Genomic DNA, 13,558 nt, shown 5'->3' on the forward strand with positions numbered 1-13,558 from the left:
TCATATTTTTATATTTCTTAATTTGAAAATATATCTAAAAATGTATATGTTTTTTTTCTAAAAGTTAATTGTAATGATAAAGATGATTTGTAGTGATTCTCTAAAATCAAAGTAAATGCGAACTAATTTTTTAAACTTCTTAAATTTCCTTGATGTTTTTCTTTCAGCACTCCCTTTTGCAAACAAAATCCGATTATGGCATCCATAAAGGCCAAGTAATTACCAGTTCCTCACTAATTACCGGGTTGCAACGGTTGCAACATGGGATAGAAATGTCAAAACAATTCGCTCGTTTTGTCAAAGCTGTCCAAATCCGAAACGACGAGGAGTTTTCCTGTAATTTTCGCGATTTGTTGTGCAATTTCCATACCGGTTGAACTTAAAACTTGCATCTAAAGTCGGATTAAGTAAGTTTCATGTGAGAGAATATAAAAATAATCTTGAATTATCTGCTTTTCTGAATAAACTAAACAATACACATTACATAACTCGCACAGCTCGTCGCTGCAATAATGCTTCGCCAATCCACAAGCACCCGCCGGCTGCTGCAGCTGGCCCTGGGTCGTCGTACCCACTCGACGATCTCCCAGCCCAAGATCAGTCCGGCCGTCCTGAACAGCACGCGGGCCCTGGACCGGTACCGGCCGGGCGAGCGCTACAACGGGTTCGTCTGCACCCGGACCGAGTACATTGCGGACTTTAACATGACGGCGTTCCTGTTCCGGCACGAGGGAACCGGCCTCGAGTATCTGCACATTGACCGGAACGATTCGAACAATGTGTTTTCGGTGAATTTCCGCACGACGCCGTTCGACTCGACGGGGCTGCCGCACATTTTGGAGCACAGCGTGTTGTGCGGGTCGGAGCGGTTTCCGGTGCGGGATCCGTTTTTTAAGATGTTGAACAGGAGTTTGGCGACGTTTATGAACGCGATGACGGGGCCGGATTATACGCTGTATCCGTTTTCGTCGACGAACGAGATTGATTACAGGAATTTGCAGTCGATTTATTTGGACGCGGTGTTCCGGCCGAATTTGAAGTATTTGGACTTTCTGCAGGAGGGTTGGCGGTTGGAGCATAGCAACTTGAGCGATAAGGAGTCGGAGTTGGTGTTTAAGGGGGTGGTTTACAATGAGATGAAGGGTGCATTTTCGGAAAACTCGGCGGTGTTTGGACAAAAGTTCTTTAATAAGATTTTGCCGGATCACACGTATGGATATGTTTCGGGCGGGGATCCGCTGGACATTCCCAGCTTGACGCACGAGGATTTGGTTAATTTCCACAAGAAGTACTACCATCCGAGCAACGCTCGAATCTTCAGCTATGGCAACTTCAATCTGGACAAAACGATGGGTTACGTGCACGAGCAATATCTGAGCCAGTTTGACCGAATTGATCCGAGGTGAGTTGTGGGATTTATGCTGTTTTTAAGCGATGTACTAATTGTTTGATCTTATTACAGTTACAGCGTCATTCCAGCCCAAAAGCGTTGGACGAAGGCCCAGCGTAGCCACATCCAGAGTCGGTTCGACAACATGGGAGCGCCGATTGAGCGCCAGAACCAGATCGCCATCGGCTATCTTATGACGGACATAACCGACGTGTACGAGTCCTTCCTCATGTACATCATGAGCGAACTGCTCGTGAAAGGACCAAACTCTTACTTTTACAAGAGCCTGATTGAGCCAAACATTTCCGGCGGGTACAACCAGCTGACCGGATTCGATCCGAACATTCGCGACACCATGTTCGTCGTTGGTTTGCAGGATCTGGCCACGGACGACTTCGACAAGGTGCAGAAGATTTTCGACCAGACGATCGATCAAGTTATTGAGAAGGGTTTCGATCGGACGCACTTGGAAAGCGTTCTCCACCACATCGAGCTGCACATGAAGCATCAAACGACCAAGTTCGGGCTGGGTTTGCTGTTCAACCTGACGCCGCTGTGGAACCACAATGGAGATCTGCTCAAATCGCTGAACGTCAGTGCGTTGGTGCAGGAGCTGCGTGACAATCTCGCCCGCGATCCCAAGTACCTGCAGAACAAGGTCGAGTTCTACTTCCGCAACAACAAGCACCGACTCACGATGACCATGTCGCCGGACGAGCTGTACGACAAAAAGTTCAACGACAGCGAGCGGCAAAATTTGAGCGAGAAGGTCGTCAAACTGAACGACGGTGATCGCGAGCGGATCCTGAAGGAAGGACAAGCGCTTCTGGAATCGCAGAAGGCAGTTCCAAACACGGAAGTTCTGCCTTGTTTGAAGTTTGACGAAATTCGCAAATCTTCGCAGAAGAGCGACATCGAGGCGCAGGAGTTTTCCAGCATTCCGACGCAGGTCTGCCGCGTGGACACGAACGGAGTTTCGTACTTCAGGGGGATTTTGGACGCCGCCGTGCTGACGGACGAACAGAAGCTACTTATTCCGCTGTTCAACAGCGTTATCAATCAGTTTGGAACGAAACAGATCAACTACCGCGAATTTGACCAACTAATCAGCTCGAAAACGGCCGGAATTCACTTCAGCACTCACCTGGTGGAGAACATTGAAGACTTTGGCAAGTACGAGTTTGGCGTTCTCTTCGGTTCGTACGCGCTCAACCAGAACGTCCCGGAAATGTTCAAAATCATGCAGCAAATCTTCACAGAAATCGACCTCACCGACGTCGGCCGGTTCCAAATGCTGCTGGAGAACTACATGTCCGAGCTGTCCGTTGGTATCGCCCAGTCCGGCCATCTGTACGCCATGCAGAACGCCAACGGCCTCGTCACCGAATCCGGCCGTCTCAAGGAACAACTCATGGGCATCGAACACATTGCATTTATGAAGGAACTCACGAAGCAGAACACTCCCGAGCAAATCCTCGCCAAGATCCGCGCCGTAGCGGAAACCCTCTTTGGCAAAGCCAGCCTGCGCTGCGCCCTCAACTACGGCGCCGATTCCGAACCCACCACCCTCACCGAGTTCCGCCGATTCGTCGAAGCAATCCCAGCGCGAACCTCCCGCCCCTCCACCAACTCATCCAACCAACTGGCATCCTCCTCCCGCCACACCGTCATGAACATCCCGGTCAACTATTGCGCCAAATCGCTCGTAACGGTCCCGTACTCCCACCCCGATTACGCCCCCCTCAAAGTACTCTCGCGCTACCTCTCGTCCAAGTACTTGCTGCCGGTGGTTCGCGAGCAGAACGGAGCGTACGGAGCCGGTGCCAAGCTCGCCTCCGATGGCCTGTTCAACTTCTTCAGCTATCGCGATCCGAACTCGCGACTCACGCTGGAAACGTTCGACCGGGCTTACCAGTGGACCGCGGATACGCCGATGGACGATCAGACGCTGTTCGAGGCCAAGCTGGGAGTGTTGCAGCAGTTGGACGTTCCGGTGGCGCCGATTGACCGCGGGATGGACCAGTTCCGGCAGGGTATTAGCGAGCAGCGGTTCGATCGGCACCGGGAAGAGGTGTTGGGTGTTGGTAAGGAGCGGCTGGGTGAGGTCAGTGAGCGGTACTTGAAGCCGGGTGCGGTTGAGGTCGTGGGACGGAGTGTGCTCGGGCCGGAGAATGAAGGGTTGCGGAAGGAGGGCGAGAAGTGGAGTGTGTTTGCGCTGTAAAGCGGGTAGGAGGGAGGTTTGTTGTGGTTCTATGTGTAAATAATAAATTCTTTAATTAATCACTAGAAGATGTGTTTTGTGTTATCCGAAAAGCTTTTTGCCTTTCTTACTAAAGAAAGATATACGTGGTGATTATTGCATTCGATCGTAATTTCTCGACTCACGATCGAGATTTCTCGATACATAGTAAGATTACGACTTACCATCGACAAATCTCGATCTACCATCGAGAATTACGATCGTAATTTTACTGTTGAGAAATCTTGATCGTGGATCGAGAAATTACGATCTTAATTTGTAATATCATTTTTTTTTTTGATATTTTTTTGAATATTTTTTTGATTAAACGGAATTTTGTAAAAATATTCTGAGTTCAATATTTTTATGTAAAAAATAACAAAATTAAATAATCAAAAAAAATTCAAAAGTTTCAAAAATAAAAAAAATAAAAATCAAAAAAAAACTTTAGAAAATAAAAAGTTTTAAAACTTTCAAAAATTTCAGAAATTTCAAGATTTTTAGAAATTAAAAGATTTTCAAAATTTTCAGAAATTTCAAAACTTTCAAAAAAAATTTGAAATTTCAAAAATTTCAAGATTTTTAAAGTTTTTAGAAATTTCAAAACTTTCAAAAATTTCAGAAATTTCAAAATTAACAGAAAATTTCAGAAATTTCAAAATTATCAGAAAATTTTAAGATTTTTAATTTTTTTTAAAATTTTCAGAAATTTCAAAAATTAATAAAAAGATCAAAAATTACAAAAATTGCAATAAACTGTTTTTTTTATTTAAATTTTTTAAAGAAAATCAAAATAAAATTTAATAAATAAAAAAAAAGTCAAGAACAAATTAACAAAAATATTCAATTTTAAAGATACAGAAAAAAACTATTTTTTTAATTTTATTTATTTTTTAATTTTTTTGATTTTTTAAAATTTTTGGAATTTCTAGAGTTTTTAAAATTTTTGAAATTTTTAGACTTTTTAAAATTTTTAAAATTTCTCAATTTTTTGAAATTGTTGAAATTTTGGTAATTTCTGAAATTATTGAAATTCTTGAATTTTTTTTTTGATTTTTTTGAAATTTCTGAAAATTATGAATTAAAAAAAAAGTTTCGAAAACGAGCTTTGAACCCATTTCGAGATTTTCTCGATCGTCGGTCGTAATTTGTCGATGGTAGATCGTAATTTGTCGACCGTTTCCATCTTCGTAAATATTACGATTCAGCATGAATTTTCATCGGAAAAATCGGTAATCGGTAATCGGTAATTTCGGAATACACCCTTCCGGCAGCAGCTGAAGATTCATGCAGTCCCACGTCGCATGTTCGGGTGTAGACCTACGGAAGACCTTGCCGCGAGGATAGGTGAGTAAGACTATACGAGCCACCTACGGCATAATTCCTCGGGCTCCCCAGGTCAACCATAAGCTACCCCAGGTTCTCCGTGCAGGACACATTGGGGGTAGAAAGCGGATAGAATAAGCAAAAGATCAAAGCAGGCCGCGAGCCATACTTTTAAAGTGGTATCTGCAAAGGAATTTGTATTAACAAAAGGATCAAACATAAAAAGGCTATACTAATTAATACTTTCCTGCGACCTTGGAGGTCTCTCGGTTGGACATATAGCCGTGGACACCATACTTGGTAGCAATCCTCGTCAGTCGGTGTGGTATTGATCACAGCTGGTGTTATCCTGCGGCTGCGTAGCATGTCAGATGCTCGCTCATTCAGTTTGAAACGAAAATAACAAAAGAGAACACAAGAAAACATTAGATTCTGATAGTGAGTTTCAACTCAGCTGTAAAGTGTAATATCATATTAAATATAAATAATTATAATAATATTTTCAGTTCATGATTCTTTATAGACACTTTATTATTTCACTATCACTTTCACTATTTCTTCGGGTCGTCTAATTTTCGTCGTGTTCCCGTACTTGGAGAATTCCGCATGACTAATCACTGCTGGTTTGTAGTGTCATGTCGAACATGTTACAAGCTAACACAACAGTGACACAGAAACAGAACTTCACAAGCACGGGAATTTCCAGTGAATTAATACCGAGCTTTAACTATTTTTAAACTACTATTACCTAAAATGTCCAAAGCAGCTCAGCAAAACTCACTGGGAGCGTTTTACAATTTAGCCCCATCCGGAGGGAGCTTATCCCTTTGTACCCTCGTGTTTGTTTCCTTCGATCAGTAGTCTAGGTAATCCAACAATGTTCAGCACAAGTTTGAATCGAAAGAAATTGCTTGAACAGCTGAACGGATCAAACTGTTGCTTCCCTTGCTGAACTAACTATTCTCCTGTTACTAAGGAAACAAAAGGATAAAACATCATGATTTGATGTTCTAACAGGTACGTTCAACTAGCCAGCTGCGAGACCCATCAGCCCGGCCGGGAACCAGTCCATATCTGTCGAGTACAGCATACGGTGTGGTTCACAAAATATCAAATACAGTGAACACAACACTAAGGCTATACATATGAACTGGCGAGATGGAAGCACGTGGACACCTCCCCCCATGAATTTTCATCGGAAAAATCGTCAAAAAATCACACTGCATCGATTTCACCTTGACAGAACTCGTCTATCTCTAACCCTCGAATTTTGAGAAAATAAATTCCGTGGAGTTCGAGTGATGTCCGTGTGTGGTAAAATGTTTGCCAAATTTTGTGTCGCGTAGTCCTCGGCTCCCCTATTTTCGATTTTGATTGTTCCAAGTGCATATGAAAGCTGGTGTGCTGAACCTGGACCATTTTGAGGTCGAATTTAGAAATATCAATCTGTTTTCGGATGTGGCAAGACTTTTCAACGAATTACACAGTTTTCAAATGAAAATATGGTATTTTTTTTCATTTTCATATCTTTTATTTATCTCAAAAATTGCATTTTTCGAGCCCTACAACCTCCCAAATTTTCATCAAGATTCATAATTTGGTTCAGGAGTTAGAGCCGTTTGATTAACCTACCATAAGAAACAAAAATCATTGAAAAAAAGGTAAAAGCCCACCTGGTGACCTTCGCCAACATTTTTCGTTTCTAATTTTATCCGAAATTTTTTCTACATTCAGAGTACAGACGATGAGTGAGCATCTGAAACAAATTTGACATCGATCGGCAATGCCCATAAATTTTGAGAACGATTTACTTTTTGCCTTTCTTACTAAAGAAAGGTATAGGTTTTACTTTATGGCTGGACGTCATTTCCATCTTCGTAAATATTACGATTCAGCATGAATTTTCATCGGAAAAATCGTCAAAAAATTACACTGCACTTCAGATGTCTCGTTAGCTATTCGCACGCTTGATTTTGCTCCGTCGAGCGTTGCACAAATCAGTCTTATTAGCTTAGCCGGAAAGCCGTGTTCTAGCATAATTTTCCAAAGTCTGTTTCTTTTGACTGAATCTTACGCCGCCTTGAAGTCGACAAACAAATGGTGTAAACAAAGGTCTCGGTCATCGGTCTCATCTTGCTCCACAAGATGCGGGAGAGTACTTTGTACGCTGCGTTGCGGATTGTGATGCCTCGATAGTTGATTGTAGATTGGGGTGACGAGCTTCTTAACAGCCTTAGCTACTTCCTCCAACGTAGGCAGGTCCACAGCTTTTCCATCTTCCTCAACGTGTATCCTGTCCTCGACGACTCCCTCTCGTGTCTCACCGTTCAACAGCTGCTGGAAGTGCTCCTTCCACCTAGCCACCACCGCAATTTTGTCTGTCAACAGGTTGCCTTCCGTGTCGTTGCACATCACAGGGATAGGCGTGGGTTTCCTTCTTATACCGTTGACAGTTGCGTAAAACCTCCGCTTATCGTTCGCGTTGTACGTCCATAGGTCTTGTCGAGACGCGTCTCTATCGTCATCGGGCTTGTCGTTCGTCGGAGCGTAGATGTTGATCAGACTGTAGTTGAAGAATTTGCCATTTATTCTCAACACGCAGATCCGGTCATCCACCACCTTCAACTTGATGACTCGGTTCTTCTGATCCCCACGAAACCGACTCCGTGCATTGCCTTTTCGCCGCCACTATAGTAGATGTGGTACTTGAAAGAGGTGTTGGCGATGGGGTCCACCGCCGTGAATTCTCGCTCTCCATGACCGGGCCCTCGAACTTCCTGGATGGCGGCCACATGTACGTTCAGCTTGTGCAGCTCCCGGGCAAGAAGGCCAGCATGCGCATTTGACTTTGTTTCCGAGTTTGTTTGCCATAGTTTAATAGCTTCTTCAGTTGCAAGCTTCCGAGCATCCGCGTTAGTTTGCTGTGTGGTTACCATCGCAATTTGCACACTTAACCTCCACCTAAGTGTGTTTTTAAAAATCAATTTGAGGATTTCTTTCTCCAAGTAATAAAAAAACACAACTTGCCTAGTTCCAGCGCGACGAACAGTACTTTTTATTTGTTACCTCCTATTTACAAGCATATCGTCATGCCATAATGAGTCGTCGTCTCTCTCTTTCTTTGTCGAGCGCCAGGGTGACGACACGCGCACTCAAATTCCGTCGCCGTCGTTTAATGTTGTTTTTTTTTGTGTGTAATCTGTAACGCTTGATTTGTTGACTTCTCTATTTATTTTTTGAATTGTTTTTTCTTTTCGCTACTAAGTTGCGAACTTTCATTTCGCACCATTCTTTTCGTTTTTTGCTAACCAAACTCAACCTAAACAAATAAAAAAAAAACTAAACCGTTTATGATCCATTGCTGCTCTTTTTTTCCGTTGGTAAACTTAGCTGGTGATCAGGCAGGACGCGGGTGATTGGATTATGTTCAAACTTCACTGATTAATTATATATTTCTAGAAAATTGGATAAAAACACTGTGGCTGCTAACTAAGAACTATAAATCGTTGCGTATCAATTCAAGGAATATTAATAAGCATTTGGGAGACGCAAAAATGTGCACAAATTGAACGGATGATGATGACCTACCAATAATAACAACAGTCTACACGGGGTACTTTGCATTTTGATTGGTTATACGTAAAACAGTAAATTCCTGTGTGTTTTGTTTGTGTGTGTGTGTGTAGGTTTTACAAAGTTCTTGCATGTATCATTGGAACGGGACCTGGTTTGGTGTTCAACCCATTTGCAAACAACGAATGTTACATAAAATCGTCGTACTCGTCAAAGTCGTCATACTTAGGTTGGTATTCATCAAAGTTTTGCTGAAAAAGAAATAATAAAAAAGTTAGTCAACCATCAAAAAGGGTATAGAAATTGTTTAGCAAACTCACATTTTCACCGTCGAGCTTTAGCCGGGCCTTAACTTTACCACCTTTACTCTTCTTGGGCTTGTCACCCTTTTCCAACTTTTGCTTCTCCAGATAGAGGTTGTCTAAAATTCCTTTCACTTTCCGAATGTTGTTGGACGGCACTAAAGAGAAAAACAAAACCCAAAAATCAACAAACAATCCCACTTTCTAAAAAGTGCCAAAACTCACAGCCGGCAAACAGTTTCGTGACCAGATCCTCCAGAAAGTCCGCATACTCGGGATCGCTCTTGTAGCTGGACAGCTTCTTGACGATGGCGTCCGACAGCTCGACAAAGTCCTCCTTCGTGTTGGGCGTCATGCCGTCGATTCCGCCGGCCAGCGTCGTCACGCCGAACGTGTCCAGGGCGTTCTTCAGGTCGGACTCTTCCTGCAGCTTCTGTAGCCGCAGCTTCTCGGCCAGCTTCTGTTCGGGGGTCATGTTTTCCGCTTCCTTTTCGAGCCGCCTCCGTTCGGCTTCCTCGTGTTTTTGTTTCTTGAAAATTAAAATGTTTAATAGCTATCGAAAAACATTTAAAGCCTCTCTTACCTCTTTTTCAACAATCTTTTGCTGCAACGTTTTCTTCGGTTTCGCCTTGGGAGTTTCCACCTTTTCCTCGTCTTTCTTTTCCTCTAGCTCGTCTTCATCCTCCCAGCTGTCCTGTATTCGTCAGAGCAAAACGGATTCATAACAATCATTTTAGTAAATGTAACAATTTTAAATTATTAACAGGTTGTGGTTTTTTTTTGGCACAATTTCCCATGATCCCAACGTTTCTTCCTTTCCTCTTTCGCTCCATCAATTCACTTCAGAGAATCATCTATGCGGTTAACATAACGCAGTAGGCCTGGCCCGGCTGAACAAAGCTTCCAGACGCAAACGCTTGACAACAGTCAGCGCGCAGATCACTTTTCTGCCTGATGGGATCGAAAGTTTAAAGATAGACCGAGGACCGCTTCTGATTCTTGCTGTACGTTTAGGCGGGGCCAGACAATGCCCAATGACCTTGGAATGTGATCGCCCATTTCTTTACCGTTCTGAAATGGGTCATTGGAAGCAGCGCGAAGGCTAACGTAACCTTTTGTTCGGGGTAGCGAGGAGCTGAAACAGCGTGAACCAAGCCTGGTATACATATGTTATACTTTCTCATAATTGCGTTGCCGGCCTGCGAATATTAGATTTGTTTAACGCTCACAAATCTTATATCTTTGGCAGGTAAATGATTCGGCCCTATTTCTATCTAACGTCAACATAAGCTGTACAATGGAATAACATGCCTACTCTTAAGGAATAGCTCCTTAAGGCAAACAAACAAACAAACTCGCACTTTTTTGCCAAATTTGCACACTTGATTGCGGCAAACTTGCAAACAAAGGCAGGCTGACGTTTCTGCAAACAAATGCAGGCAAACTGCCAAACTGTAAAAAAAAATGGTTTGTTTGCGAGTAGTTTTGTTTGTTTGTCGTAGTCTAATAACTCCTTTACTTTTAATTCAATTCAATTCATGTTTATTTCTTGTACTAAGCAAAATACATTTTGTTTTAACTTATAAACTAGTGTAGAGTTATGGAGATCCTTGCAGCTACAGCATTATCAGTAATCATTGGATTAATTAATTTGTTGTACTTGGAGAGATTTAACGAAAGCAGAAAAATTTAACTTCAAAAAAACTGCTAAAATTCTCCTTTACTTTCAAATAAATTCAATACTAACAACTTTCCACTTGAGCAATCGCTACCAAAACCGGAAAAGGATATCTGTATTTTTTTTTATTTGGCTCAAACTTTGTGGGTGCCTTCCCTATGACCAAAGAAGCCATTTTGTGTCATTGCTTCACCCATACAAGACTCCATACAATTTTGGCAAATGTCCATACAAAAATGGTACGTAAATTGGTTAAATTCGCTTGGTTGGTGTCACCGAACAAAACCAAGCGAATTTAATCAATTAAAAATTCCACGGTGATTACAACCAAATCAATATGGTACGTAAATATTCGAAAATCTGTAACTTTTGAAGGAATTTTCTGATCAATTGGTGTTTTAGGCAAAGTTGTAGGTATTCCTGAGGACTGTTCAGAAGAAATAGGCACACATTTTTTTTTTTAAATTATTATTTTTAAATTTTCCGAATTTGGTATTTTTTGATTTTTGAAATTTTTTGATATGTTTTAGGGGAACAAAATCCGCAACTTTTGAGCCGTAGAGAAGTATGGTCAAAAGTTTTGTCGATTTGTAATGATTTTTTGGAAAAAAAAGTGATCTTAAAAATGAGGTACTTTATTAAATAATCTGTAAAGTACTTTTCGATTGCAAATTCAAATTTACATAAAAATAAGGTCAACAAAAACGGTATGTATGAAATTTAGATTTTTTTTTACAAAAATCAATATTTAAAAAAAATAATAACAAAAGTGTTTTTCATGTACCTATTTTTTCTGAACAGTCCTCATAAATGCCTACAACAACCAACTTTGATAAGAAAATTCCTTGAAAAGTTACAGACTGGCAAAATGACTTGTTTGGTCATAGGAAAGGCCCCCACAAAGTTTGAGCCAAATAAAAAAATTACAAAAAAAAAATGAGAAATGAGATTTCCAAAAAAGTGTCCACATGGTTTATGGATGGTCCCCTTCATCAAAACTGTTTAATGAGGTTTGAAGTTTCCCAATTGGGTACTAAAACCGTATGTCAATTTTTATGTACAACGGTAAAAAACACAATTAAAAACCATTTCTGATCACTTCATTTCATTGTAATGCAATTTTTTTTTTGACAAGACAACATTTTTTCGATGGATCAACTATGGTCCCCTTGGAACGAGCTGTCAAGTAGGAGCTTTTCTGTCAAGAAGGACCGCGAGGTTAATTTTTCAAAATTGATTTAAAAATCCATTTTAAACTCTATGTGGTCGTACAAAGGGTCATTGTACTCAGAAAATTAGGCTTTATCGCTGTAAACAATAATATCAGCAATCTAAGCTTCATTTTAGGACCCAATTATTTAGACAAGGAATAATAAATGTTATTCTGTCTTAGGTAAATAAATCTAGAGGTTTTTTTTAATGTCCTATAAGTTATTGTTTTTTTTTATATGTTTATAGGACATTTAAAAAAAAAATCTCTTGACATATTGCTGAGAATCGTAATTTTTATACTGCCATACCTCGAAGCCGTTGCATCGTATCAAAAAGTGATTAAAGTCAAACAAAATTTAAGCTTTCTGAAAAAAATATACTGAAAAAATGCCAGCTTTTTCTATGACATTTTTTAAATCACCTTCTAAACCCCCGATTTTTATTGTCATCAAATCTAGAGTTTTTTTTTAAAGGACCTATAAACCATTATCTTTCATATGTTATGTTTTTAGGTCCTATTAAAAAAAAACTCTAGAAATGCAACTATATCGAAAATTGGACGAGCCTGTTATTTTTTTGAGAATGAAAGTCTTTGTGTAGAAATTGTCAAAAACTGCCCAAAACCCAAGCCAAAACCTCTGTTTTTCAACTTCTTATTTTACAATAGCTATTGACCATTTGTGTGAAAAGAATAATGATGAATATGAAGAAAGACAAGAATATAAACAAAAAGACAGTATGTCAATGCGGATGGATCGATTATACAGATGGTAGAAAGAGCAAAAAAAAAGAACAGGAATAAGAAATAGTCAATGCGGATGAAGAGCAAATTAAGCTCAATATCTCTTAAAAAAGACTACTTGAAAAATTGCTGAACATTATAGATGCGAGAAAGTCAATGCGGAAGGAGATAAAATTAGATCACCCATCACAAGGACGTCAATGTAGAAAAATATTCAACACACCAGAGGAAATTCTCATATGTTTGGCAGGTTAGGACTCGCTCCTAACTCCATCCAATTTGCTGGTTTTCAGCAAGTTTCGAGCTGAAACTTGCAATAGATTGCACAAAAGATCTGGGAGTTGTTAAGTGGATGGTATAATTTTTGAAAGTTGGCTGAATTTTAATTGATTGCATTATCGCACCTTTCTAGCAACACTGCTTGGTTGCAACCAACAAACACAACAAAAACAACTTTAGCACGCTTGTGGTGGCTGTCACACGAAACCCCTCCAAAAAAGAAACGAAATGAATGGGAAGGGAACCGCCAGAAAAACGCATGGACACTCCACGTACCTTGACCTCCTCCTCCTCGTCCTCGCCGTCCCATTTGTTGGCATCTGGTTTCTTGGCCGGAAGTGGAACCTCTTCCTTTTCGCCGTGTTGCTCTGAAAAGTGGCAAAACAAAAAAAAAAGAAATCTCGACGTCAACGTTTATTGTGAAACAACGGCGCGCGCGGCTAAGTGACCGTCATCGGGGCATTTTCGAGGACACGCATTGGGGCAAGTGACTGACGACAATCACTTTTGCTCTCCCTTTCCCCACCGACACTTGGTCCTTGCCAGCTGGCAACCCAAAAGAAAGCCAAATTCGAATGCTGATGGTGAGGTCAGATTTTTTCAGCGGCCGTTTTTACGCCTCAAACCCGTTAGAACTTACCCCAATCCTCTTCCATCGTGGGTGCTGGAATCTGCTGCACGGTTTAGCAACGAATTGGCCACGAATCGGGCGCGTTAATCCGCGGAATTTTCTCGATAATCACACGCGCGGCGCGGACACACACCGATGGCGAAAAAAGACGTCGTGGTAACCTTTTCTTCTTCAAGCATGCACTTC

At 41.1% G+C, this 13,558-nt stretch overlaps 2 protein-coding genes across 2 annotated transcripts; one reads left to right on the plus strand and one right to left on the minus strand.

The window, feature by feature from the left end:
- The first annotated feature begins 284 nt into the window (after positions 1 to 284).
- Positions 285 to 3,676, plus strand: LOC6036538 (presequence protease, mitochondrial). The gene is made up of 3 exons (XM_038263531.1): positions 285 to 407; positions 498 to 1,402; positions 1,463 to 3,676. The coding sequence occupies exons 2-3, from the start codon at positions 513 to 515 to the stop codon at positions 3,609 to 3,611; spliced, it is 3,039 nt and encodes a 1,012-aa protein (XP_038119459.1). The 5' UTR covers positions 285 to 407; positions 498 to 512; the 3' UTR covers positions 3,612 to 3,676.
- A 4,302-nt stretch (positions 3,677 to 7,978) lies between these two features.
- On the minus strand, positions 7,979 to 13,558 carry LOC6036534 (eukaryotic translation initiation factor 3 subunit J). The gene is made up of 6 exons (XM_001846527.2): positions 13,382 to 13,558; positions 13,018 to 13,109; positions 9,414 to 9,524; positions 9,056 to 9,359; positions 8,849 to 8,988; positions 7,979 to 8,779 (listed from the first exon to the last, which is right to left on the minus strand). Exons 1-6 carry the CDS (start codon positions 13,395 to 13,397, stop codon positions 8,717 to 8,719), a joined length of 726 nt encoding a protein of 241 aa, XP_001846579.2. The 5' UTR covers positions 13,398 to 13,558; the 3' UTR covers positions 7,979 to 8,716.

This window comes from Culex quinquefasciatus, chromosome 3 (genome assembly GCF_015732765.1).
Source record: "Culex quinquefasciatus strain JHB chromosome 3, VPISU_Cqui_1.0_pri_paternal, whole genome shotgun sequence".
Lineage (NCBI taxonomy): Eukaryota > Metazoa > Arthropoda > Insecta > Diptera > Culicidae > Culex > Culex quinquefasciatus.